Source organism: Colletes gigas, unplaced genomic scaffold, assembly GCF_013123115.1.
Source record: "Colletes gigas isolate AHSC1104 unplaced genomic scaffold, ASM1312311v1 Colletes_gigas_Sc00012, whole genome shotgun sequence".
NCBI classification, from domain to species: domain Eukaryota; kingdom Metazoa; phylum Arthropoda; class Insecta; order Hymenoptera; family Colletidae; genus Colletes; species Colletes gigas.
The window spans coordinates 9,423,536-9,435,414 of record NW_025106641.1 but is presented as its reverse complement, the minus strand read 5'-3'; the positions used below and the strand labels follow the sequence as shown (position 1 = coordinate 9,435,414).

Here is an 11,879-nt window from a genome sequence, read left to right as displayed (position 1 = left end):
ATAAAAATGTATATGTATAGAAATAGAAACACTGTGAATATTAATTTTCTTAAAATAATTACATTAATATAATGGTATTCAGTTTTAATGAAAGCGTGCTTAACGCAAAATAACACAGTGTGTTTTTTACAAAATAAATAGCAATATACGTTTAAAAACATACATATTATTTTGTTTAAATAAATATGTATTTCGTTTTGTTCAAAACGATTATATATTATAAATAATAACTTATCTTTATAAATTATAATAAAAGTAACATATAACAATTTTGCCACAAATTTATATTAAAATTAACAATTAGTGACACTATGCATATAATTGTATATATTATCTACCTTTTAGCATATTAAAATTTCCTTAATTTTTTAAATATTATATAATAATTTAAAAATACGGTCACATTTTAAACAAGTAAGAACATTGCACGATATATTAATATAAACTGAGTAGAAATGATTGCATTTTATTTTTCTTTGTGCACAAAAGTTTATATGCAATATTCATAATCTTCAATTTTTTATATTCTTTGCTATTCAATCTCCTGGATTTAGAACATTCTCATGGATGTTTTATTGCCACATCCGTTCTAAATTTATTTTGGCCTGAAGCATTGAGAAAATAACTCAAAAAACTGAAAGAACTTCAATTACCTAGAATTTTTGTTATCTACAGATTCTTCGTTTTCATTCATCTCTTTAGACTCTTCTTTTTTTAAGTCTATGTCTCCATAACTATCTTCAATATATGTAACCAACTCATGGTTTGTACCGATTTCTTCTTTATTTGCATATGTATTTATTAACCATCCTTGATTGCTATCTATTTCTTTTGACACAACAAGAAATAATTCTTTCTCCTTGCTGTCTATCTGGTCCTTCAAATATACAAGTAAATCATGCTCCTAAAAATATATGACTTTTAATGATAATTTATGATAGTTCATTTATCATATATAGGAAATAGATAATATAAATAAACGAATCGTTAACTGACCTTTCCTATAAGTTGTGGAGAATCAAGCTTCGAATCAAGGTTATAAAAGGCACCATGAATTTTTTTCAGGGCAATCCAGTGACGTCTTTTTAAAGGAAGTAATACAAATCCTAATTTATATTCTGACGGTACATTTAATATAAAGCCTTCAATATTATCTAAGCACAGACACTTAGGGTCTCTAAAAAATTTAACAAGTATATAAATAACAAATTTTTTAATTTACAATGTAGCAATAGCACATTATTAATAATTATTAAATTTTACAAACCTGCGTTTGTCAAACCAGACTGCTTCAAGTCCTTTTCGTTGTAAAGCTGCCATAATAACATTAATATCATAATTACCAAACCCTAACAATGATTTATGAGGATTAATCCATACATCTGGACTTAAGCTATAACAAATTTGATCTAATTCTTGTTTACTAAATCCTCTTTCTTGAAATAAATTATTTAATGCATGTAATGCGCAAAGCTCTTTTACCTATAAAGAAGAAAAATAGAAATGTCATAGAATATAAATTAATATGGTTTTTCATATGTTGTACAATCATAACTTAAGAGTACAAAACAATTTGGTAATTTACTTGTCTCTCATGATATATGGATCCAATCATATTAGCTGCTGTACTTGCAACCATTTTATCTACATAATTTCCCGTCTATGTTATATTATGAATTTTATTAGTTCATAAATCGCATACTTTATTTAAAATCTTTGCGGTACAATAAAACTTGAAAAGTTTTACAATGATATCATGTAACGATAACCTTCAATACCTGGTCAATCTATGAACAAAATCGAAAGGTTATTTGCTCAAATTTGATGAGAGGCTATATTAATTATTAAATAATTGCAACGGAAATACATACTGCGACGAAAATTAATTATTGTCACTTTAGAATACGCTACAATTCCACGATAAACTAACGAAAAGTATCGCCGACAATATTGATATAATATATGTAGGTATGTTTGTATATACTATTTGTTTACGTTCATTCATAATTACACTTTATTATATATCCTTAAGCAGGTTTGGAATGGTTTAGAATAACATTCATGACATTCATCCTTGTAAATGCTAATACTCAATTTCGTTTTGTACAATTACATAAAAATCGTTTGAACCTACACTACGCGTACTATCTTTATTTAAACTAGAATATCACATTGCTGATTGGAGATTTTTAGATTACTGTGGATTACTAACTAGATAATATTCGATTGCTATTGAAACTGCGAAATTATCTTCATATTCAAAGTTTACATTTCAACGTGAATACATAATAATTGACTTTTCATTTTAAATTTTATTTGAAGGATGTGTTAATGGGAACGTAATTAATACAATTTATTAATTAGTACGCACCTGAATTTTACAAATATACATTGCTATTGGTCAATACAGTGGCTCTCCAAGGATATGTGATACCTTTAGCAACACCTATTAATGGTGCTCCTCATACCAACAATAAGATTCTAATTTTTTAGGATTACGATTATTTACTATTATTATTTATCGATACCTATGGGTTTATATTCTTTGTGTACATTTGGAAAATAATTATATTATAATATATTTAATTATAGTAACGCACATTGCGCGACATATTTTATATGAAGTGTAGCTCGTGTATTTCGGAATGTTTTATTAGTTATTTATAAAAGATGTAATTGAAGTAGAAAAAGTCAACATTATGACCATCGAGTAGAGCATTACGATTCTCAAGAGCTAATCTCTAAAGCAAATACCAGACTATATAAATTATTCTAACGATTTTCACAGAAAATCCCATAACGTACTTATTTATTTATGCTATTGTGGGCTATTTGTTTGTCAGGATTCGCTGCATTTTAACGACTAATAAAATTGCATACACATGTCGTTGTTTTGACGTTATTAAATCACAAAATGACAGGCCCAATTTGATAACATAGATGTTGATCTTTGTTAGTAGTATAAGCATTTTTATCTTATTCTAAATTTATAGAAAGTTTCAAGTTAAAAAGACGTGTGGTAGAGCACATTAAAGACAAGAGGGTCTTAATTTTTACATATTGTAACGTTTAGATTTAATTAGATTATTTTGCGCTCTTAAATAATTAATTAATAAACTTGAATTTGAATTCGCTAAAGTAAGGTTAGGTTAGTCTGTGGTTGGAAATGTATACAACCAATTAGAGTTAAATATTATCTTTACGCCTCTTTGACTTGAGATTCATTATACATATGCTCTATGTTTGAATACAAATTTCGTAAGAATGATGCAAAATTATTCTAGAAAAATTAAATTATCAGTTGTATCAGAAACGTGTTAATTCCATCAGTTTTCGAGATGTTTTATCTTTAAAAGGAATCATTAAATTTAGGTTGTAATGGATGTTGAATACAAATTAATAAGGGAAATAGATTGTAAACAAGGGGCAGTAAGAGCTGTACGATTTAGTGGTATGTACAATATTTATTTTAAATTAATCTTCTATTAATATACAATGTTAATAAAATAGTAATTTGTGTACAATACTTTTTCAGTTGATGGTACTTATTGTTTAACTTGTGGGTCTGATAGAAAACTAAAATTATGGAATCCACACAGAGGTGTTACATTAAAAACATATGGAGGACATGGAGACGAAGTAATGGATGCTTGTGCATCCTGCGATAGTAGTCAACTTGTATCTTGTGGATTAGATAAATCAGTTATTCTTTGGGATGTAGCAACTGGAACTCCAGTTCGTCGTTTAAGAGGTCATGTGGGTCCTGTAAATACAGTAAGGTATGTTTAAAAAAATTTAGTGTACACACATATGTCAATACATTTTTAAAATTTTATTAATTTTCATTGTTATGATAGGTTCAATGAAGAATCTTCAATGATCGTTTCCGGATCACGAGATAATTCAGTTATGTGTTGGGATGCGCGTTCTAAGGTACAGGATCCTGCACAATGCTTAGGCGAAGCTAAAGATTCTATTTCAAGTGTCAGAGTATCAGACCATGAAATTTTAACATCCTCGTTTGATGGTAAAATACGTAGGTATGATATTCGTGTTGGTGAAATGTATGCAGATTATATGGGAGGTTAGTAAATAATTTGATACAGTGTAAATAAGTATTTTAAGTACAAATTGTAATTAAGTGTTGTACAAATATTGTAGATGCAGTGACGTGTGCGAGTTTCACAAGAGATGGCCAGTGTATAGTGGTTAGTTGTGCGGATGCTGTAATTAGATTAATGGATAAAGATTCAGGAGAGTTGCTTGGAGAATTTGTTGGTCATGAAGCAAATAATCTGTGCCTAGAATCAAGCGTGAATGTCCAAGATACTCATATTCTCTCTGGATCAGCAGATGGAAAATTGTGGATATGGGATTTAGTTTCTCAAAAAGTTGTTGCGAAACTTTCAGGATTTAAACCAACAAAACATCCTGTAGTGTCGTTGAGTGTTCATCCGCAAACAAACTGTTTCTTAGCTTCCAATGGACCAAATATATTAATGTGGAGTGTTGGGTCTTTGGTACAAGAATAATTTACTAAAAGTTTATAATCAGGACTCTTTTGTGTATTATTTAATTTAAAATACTTTTCATGCCAACAGTTTAAAATAATGAAATATAAATACAATGCTGTATCGTAATAAAATTATTCAACTATTTGTTTCTTTAAATAAACATGTTCATTTATAATACCGACTGTAAAAAAAAAGCAGAACATTGGATCAATAATTATAATACCTTAATTATGAAAATTTGTAATACACAAAGTCTTTTTGTAAAGAAGGGCTATACTTTCTCTGTACAAATTTCGCGCTATTATTACACCACGATATCTTTCACCTGTGTTTAAAAGGGATAGAATATGGGTTAGGTTAAGCTGGGTCACGATATACAGTTAAAGAAACAGGCTATGAGTACGCGCGTAGCGTAACATTAGTAATAGAAGGAGCGAAGGAGAGAGAGAAAGGTGGGAGAAGGACGATGAAATGAAACGAGAGAGGGAGTACTTGCGCGCGCAGGTGGCGCGATATCATGGTGCGTCAGAATCAGTGGTCGCCCTGTCTCGTCCGGGAGAGGGAAAGGAAAAGAGAGAAAGAGGGAACGGTTCTGTACAGCGGAGAGAAATAGAATAGCTGTGCAAGAGGAAGAAAGAGCAACGGTTTCGTACAGGGAGCGAAGAAGATAAGAGAACAGAGGGAGTAAGAGATATACAGCAAGTGATACGAAGGTGCTCGCACACGGGGCGGGCCTGCTAGTCTCAACCACTTCGTGGAGTGCACTTTTTATTTTGTACTCGAGCACGCAGCCACTCTCAATTGTCGACTGTTTGCACGTACACGATTGAGGTTCTGCGACTCGCCCGATGCAGAGTAGAGGCTATTGGACCGCGTGGTCTTATCAGACTTTGCTGGTAATCAGTCAGTACATCGCGAGCAAGGATTGTTGTTGTTGTTATTGTTGATCGATCCCCCCGGCTTACCGGCTGTCAAAGTCACCGGAAAGACAGAAATCGCGATCAAATCAGTTGCAAGCGTAAGCTGAATTTGAAAATCTCGGTGACAGTGTTAGTGGTGGAAAGTGGTGGTGGAAGATACGAAGGAGACGGGTGTGCGACGAAAGAGGGTTGTTATGGGGCGAAGCTGTCGTCTGCTGGTACTTTCGCCGCTGCACTTGCTGACTATATTCGGCTTCCTCGCGGCGGCTGATGCTTTCTCCACTGACAGTAAGTTACATTTTTTAAATATCGAAACGAGCTAAGCGGAAAAGGAAAGTACAAAATAGATGGGAACGTTGTTATTGGAAATGTATGCGACCTACAGTATTGTTAACTGACAAAACACGTAGGAGATGTGCCATGCGCCGGTGTCGCTTATATAATCGACATCTTTCGCGTACATTTTTGATGAGATCTTACAAATCGGCCGACGTAGGACGCGGGAAAGGAGGACAGTCGCCGATATAAAAGAATATCTGACGTACGAGCTCAATATCTAAGATCTGTATGAGGGGGATGCTGTTAGTGTGGAGGTTCGTTGATCTGAAAATGGGGGAAGACCGCGATAGATGGAAGCACGTGAAAATTTTGCCACATTATGCTTCTCGTTTGGAGTTCGGGGTATTCTTTGAAACTCGTAGAAAATACAGAAATGTTTAATACATATATGTATATGATTGAAGTTTAGAATTTTATTTTTTTGCGTTCCAAGCGCGGAATTTTTCGGACAATATGGACATTTACGTAAACATTGTTTTTATCGTATTTTCAAAGAAAGTGGAGAACCGAATTCACGACACTAATTTTACAATAATAATAGGCCACTTTTCTGTCTTCTTGTAAAGAGGAAATTAATGAATGCAAATTTACATATTTACCGTGTATCGAAAAAATGAAGGCATGGGTTGTTATTATTCATCGCCAATTAGAATACGAATTTTTACTGATTACAATTTTCGTAATTGCTACCATGTTCTGTATCAAAGCATGTTTTTGATTCTTGCTTTTTTTATGATGTGCAAGAAAGGTATTACTTTCAAAGTATACTAATTGTAAATATACTTAACCTTTTCATGTACGTATCTAGGTATATCAAATATTATTTATTCTTCTTTTTTTTTTTAATGTATTTATCTCAGTTTTTTTTGTTACGCGTGTGAAAGTGTAGCACAGAAAATAAGAAAAAATATAATGCAAATCGGTTGTATGACTTTAAAAGTGATCCACACATGCGGAAATATACATTTGTTATTGTACTAATAATAAAAATTATCTGAAACTTGTATGTATTGATAATGAGATACGGTGGGCATTCAGGGGTTAACATGGTTCTATTATTTAGTACATAGACTATACATACAGTAAGGTAGTCCATTTCGCGAATTTATTGTAAATATACATGAGTAAAATTGATATATAAATAAATTTATTACGATATTGATAAATAAAATGCCAGCAGAATAGTCGTAAATAAAATATGCAAGTTCGTACAGTTCAGTGAATAATAAAACTTTGTTAACTACTATGTACTATATATTGTTTAATAATTTATGAATAGATAGAGTAAAGTAATAAATTTGTTATATTTCACATTATTAAGGACGAAGTCATTTGACATTTAACAGTCAGTGAAGTAATAGAAAAATTTTCTGGTTCGATGGTCACAATGAAATATTTTCTTTTATTTTACACAAAAATATTGAATTCAATTCAGCCGTAAATTAAAGGTGAATAATGTATAAAGTTTTCTATCAGTGTTAATAATACATCGAAAACAGAATGTAATGAAAGCTGAATGAAATTATCGATTATAGACATTTTATTGTATAATCTGACCAGGCTTTTTTTTTATTTTTGTTGTAAAAAAGATTTAAATATACAATTTAATGCCTCTCGTAAATATTGAAGAATAAAGCAACGGCAACAACGACAACGAAACGTTGTTCATTTTTCGTCGTACAAATTTTGTGTACGTGATTCAAATTTTATTTAAAGTTGTATATTATTATGGTAATTATCTTCTATAATATTTAAAATGAATGTGAATATCCTGATGCAACGACAATTAGTACTGTGACGTCGTCTTCCATGCTCGCCACCAGAGGGGTCGCGCTCTCACAAGCGCTCGACCAACCCTTTGGTATATACAATTCTCGACTGACTTCCCAATATGCCAGTCGTCTAAGACAGGCCCTGCTAGGAAGCCTTAACGATGAGTCCACTAGCAGGCCCCCCCCTCCTTTCCTTTTCTGTCCTACGAAAATTCTCCGAGTTCACCACAGTACAATGACATTTTTAAGTAAATTGAAGCGTGACAAAGTTTGAGAATTTGTGTTGCTAGGTGATTAAGCCCGTTGATTTGTTCGAGCACAATCGCGTGTTGATATGTTTCTACATCGCCCGCTATTAGCGCTGTTTGAATAATTTCTCTGAGGAATTTATATCGGTTGGTACGGTACAAGCAAAGAGAATGAATTGATGCTTGTCAGGCATTATGTCGGCAAATTATTTCAGACGTTACAGAGAAAGGTATGCGTCGAAGTACCAATGCAAGCGAAACAAATTAACATCCGACTGTATGATCACAACAAGCAGTAATCGAATCGTAATAATTCCCACAGGTAGACGAGATTAAATTATCCATTTCTCTACCTTTGAGATATCGGGTAAAGCTTTGAAATTATTTCAATTTTTTTCAGTTGTTTCCCGTTTAAGTGTTAGTAGCTTTAACTTGGAAAAGTGCAATTTCAATCGGACAAATGAAAGGTACGTTTCATGAGTTTCCTTACCGACAAGATATCTAATTTGTCAAGCGTTGTTGCAGTTATTTTAATACGTTTACTTTTCTACGCGATTTACCATCATAGGGTCATTGGTTTTAAACATTCAGTATAATAAAATGTTTTCTCTGGTTATGAAGTATTCAAATAAAGGCACAGTGTACACGCAAATATCAGAATGTTAATATTGATCCTCTTAAAAGGCACTGTGTGATTTTCTTCTCCACAACATCGTATGTGTTATGATATTGATAGATTCATGCAATTCAAATAACGTGATTAAATCAATGAGTATCTCGCATTTGTAAAACGTGTTTTGTTATCAATAAACGCATATACGATTCGTGAAGATAATTTCGTTCGTTTAATGAATGTCAACACGATATTACGTACAACTTCGAGTGGTTTTTGTACATGAAAAAGCAAAGACTAATATTTTCACATTTATGGAAACGTTTCTCATGTTTTTTTAAGCTTTTTTTTAACACTCGTGTCTGACGCGATTCACGAGACACCTCTGTACGATTTACGCGCGTAATTAGGCTTCTTATGTAGATGGCACTACTGACGTTCAAATTTAATCGTAGCACTCTACATTAAAGCTGGGACCATTTCGAATAGTTCACTACATGTTTGGATACTTGACAAATATTTTAACTTTACGAATAAAATCCGTAAGTACCAGAATTTTCATCGAGAACTAAAACATTTTACGCGGATCGATTTAATATTTGCGTTGCACGACGATGGAATTCGAATTTAAAGAGCTTGCGTGCATCATTGGTCATCTTCCGTCATGGTTTTAACAGTACCGCGAACACGTCCTGAATTATTTTTACTACGGAACCACGGACGTGTTAATTTTTATGAAAGAGATTGAACGAGGTCACTTCGCAAAATTGTGAATCGCATTCAATGTTGTGCGGACAAAGAAATGTAAATGAGCGCACGTGAATAAAACCGCGCGTAATGTTCAGACGGTGCACAGACCTGAAATCATCGAGTTATCCAAAAAGGCCGTAGAGTTTCTCGACAGATGTCAACGTTAACGAAATTTTAAGTATAGATTTTTATATTTTAAAGAAGCGTTTCCATAAAGTGTGGCGCTGCTCTGCTGCGGGTAGGATCTCGGAGAATTTCGTAGGATTACAGAAAAGGAAAGGAGGGGGCGCGTTTCGTTCGGGCCCGCTAGTGTGGACTCATCAGTAAGGCTTGATGGAGGCTTCGTTAAAAAGTCATCAACGTTTAAAATTCCGCTCGTACTGAATTTTTTTCTCGAAAGTGGGTAGGATTTCGGGGGTAGGCCTAATGACCAAAAATGATTGCAATTGACCCCTGTAACTAAATATAATTTTTTCAGAATGATTCGATATTTTTTAATTTTGTCGAAAAATTTTACACCTTCTCGAATTTTTTTCTCGAAAGTGGGTAGGATTTCGAGGGTAGGTCTAATGATAAAAAATGATTGTAATTGAACCCTGTAACTAAATATAATTTTTTCAGAATGATTCGATATTTTTTAATTTTGTCGAAAAATTTTACACCTCGAATTTTTTTCTCGAAAGTGGGTAGGATTTCGAGGGTAGGTCTAATGATAAAAAATGATTGTAATTGAACCCTGTAACTAAATATAATTTTTTCAGAATGATTCGATATTTTTTAATTTTGTCGAAAAATTTTACACCTCGAATTTTTTTCTCGAAAGTGGGTAGGATTTCGAGGGTAGGTGTAATGACCAAAAATGATAGTAATTGACACCTGTAACTAAATATAATTTTTTCAGAATGATTCGATATTTTTTAATTTTGTCGAAAAATTTTACACCTCGAATTTTTTTCTCGAAAGTGGGTAGGATTTCGAGGGTAGGTGTAATGACCAAAAATGATAGTAATTGACACCTGTAACTAAATATAATTTTTTCAGAATGATTCGATATTTTTTAATTTTGTCGAAAAATTTTACACCTCCTCGAATTTTTTTCTCGAAAGTGGGTAGGATTTCGAGGGTAGGTCTAATGATAAAAAATGATTGTAATTGAACCCTGTAACTAAATATAATTTTTTCAGAATGATTTGATATTTTTTAGTTTTGTCGAAAAATTTTATACCTTCTCGAATTCTTTTCTCGAAAATGGGTAGGATTTCGAGGGTATGTGTAATGACCAAAAATGATTGTAATAGAGCCCCACAACCAAAAATAATTTTTTCAGAATGATTTGTAATTTTTTAATTTAATTTTTTAATAACTTTTTAATGAAGCCTCAGTCAAGAAATTGATATTCTAGATTTTCATCTTATTTTGGCCTCTAGAATCTCCCATTAATGTATAACAACCGAGAGGTCGGTCGAGCGCTTGTGAGAGGGCGACCCCTCTGGTGGCGAGCATGTGAGGCGACGCCATAAAAGAAAAAATTTTTTTTTAACTCGATAAATTACAAATTAAGATTCCGTTTTGTACTTTTCTTTTTCCGTGGGTTCTCTCTGTCTATCTTTTGCACGTTTCTCGTTGTTTTTTCCATTTCAACACAGAGTGGCATTTCATATTTCGTTTTTTCTATTTCGTTTCAGGAAACTCTTGTTCCTTAAAGCAATTTCGATGTGCGAATAATAAGTGTATACCGATGTTGTGGGTCTGCGATTCCACAGACGACTGTCTAGACAATTCCGACGAGACCGCCGAGGAATGCACAGGTGAGAGACGGATATTCAAATGTATCGTGCACTTTGCAGGAACGATCATCGACAATGCAGTAGTTCTCGTATAAAGACCCGAATAAAATGCGAACTATACGCGTGTCCCGTTCTCTCTCGCGTTTCGTTGAATACAAAAACCGATATTGAATAAAAGGCGGGCTCAATCAATATAAAGTCTCCAATACGTTGACCGCCGGGTACGTGTTAATTCGTAGCTGACGATCTGTTATCGAAAGTCACTTACACGCTGCGACAAAAAGATATCGCGTTTAATAATTTTATTTACAACGTAAAAATAAGTTTAAAAGAAACTTGTAGCTTCGTGGTATGGTATTTGTTTCAATTTCAGTCCCTTGGGTAAGAAATAGACTTGGTTTAACACTGATTCTACCAAAGGTAGCGAAAGACGCCTTACAAAATTTTAATTAGTTTCTAAGTTTAAATCGTATTTTTAAAAATAACATAATTCACGTTAACAATTACTGCCACAGTTATTTTCATAAAAATGCAATCAAAATCATTCACCCTTGCATATCTAACCTTCGTTCCTTCGTTGTTGCTTTCCTGTTCAGTTCGATAAATATAATTATTTTCTTCTATCCTTGCACATTTAGCCCTGGCTATTAATATCTGACCATTGTCCTTCCCCTGTTTGTCATGATACTCTGGAGTCAAACTACACCTTACGTATCTATACCACCTATTATACCTTAACCTTGACCTTTAAATCCAATTGTATTGCATTTGTACTTGTACCTTCTTTAATATTCCACCAGCATCTCTATTTTTATTCCCCTGCTGTCCTATATCTTCATTGGTATTCCCATTTCTGTTAAAATATTCTATTGCAGCTACGTCAGTTATACGTAGCTAAATTTTGAGTAGAACTTTTGGTGACCGGTCTAAAATTAA

The 11,879-nt window shown here is 33.0% G+C and overlaps 3 protein-coding genes across 4 annotated transcripts in view; 2 read left to right on the top strand and 1 right to left on the bottom strand.

The window, feature by feature from the left end:
* Positions 1-404: 404 nt before the first annotated feature.
* LOC122398866 (josephin-2) lies at positions 405-2,078 on the bottom strand. Its single transcript, XM_043399121.1, has 5 exons — positions 1,872-2,078; positions 1,586-1,787; positions 1,268-1,482; positions 997-1,177; positions 405-904 (listed from the first exon to the last, which is right to left on the bottom strand). Exons 2-5 carry the CDS (start codon positions 1,637-1,639, stop codon positions 650-652), a joined length of 705 nt encoding a protein of 234 aa, XP_043255056.1. The 5' UTR covers positions 1,640-1,787; positions 1,872-2,078; the 3' UTR covers positions 405-649.
* A 477-nt stretch (positions 2,079-2,555) lies between these two features.
* Positions 2,556-4,603, top strand: LOC122398786 (WD repeat domain-containing protein 83). Its single transcript, XM_043398974.1, has 5 exons — positions 2,556-2,952; positions 3,373-3,451; positions 3,536-3,779; positions 3,858-4,084; positions 4,162-4,603. The coding sequence occupies exons 1-5, from the start codon at positions 2,941-2,943 to the stop codon at positions 4,530-4,532; spliced, it is 933 nt and encodes a 310-aa protein (XP_043254909.1). The 5' UTR covers positions 2,556-2,940; the 3' UTR covers positions 4,533-4,603.
* A 622-nt stretch (positions 4,604-5,225) lies between these two features.
* Positions 5,226-11,879, top strand: part of LOC122399004 (very low-density lipoprotein receptor-like) — a 46,456-nt gene continuing 39,802 nt past the window's right edge. For both annotated transcript variants that reach the window (XM_043399298.1, XM_043399299.1), the window contains exons 1-2: positions 5,226-5,722; positions 10,842-10,964. In XM_043399298.1, coding sequence (XP_043255233.1) covers positions 5,629-5,722; positions 10,842-10,964 — 217 coding nt within the window. In that variant the 5' untranslated portion in view covers positions 5,226-5,628. The remainder of the gene's footprint in view (positions 5,723-10,841; positions 10,965-11,879) is intronic.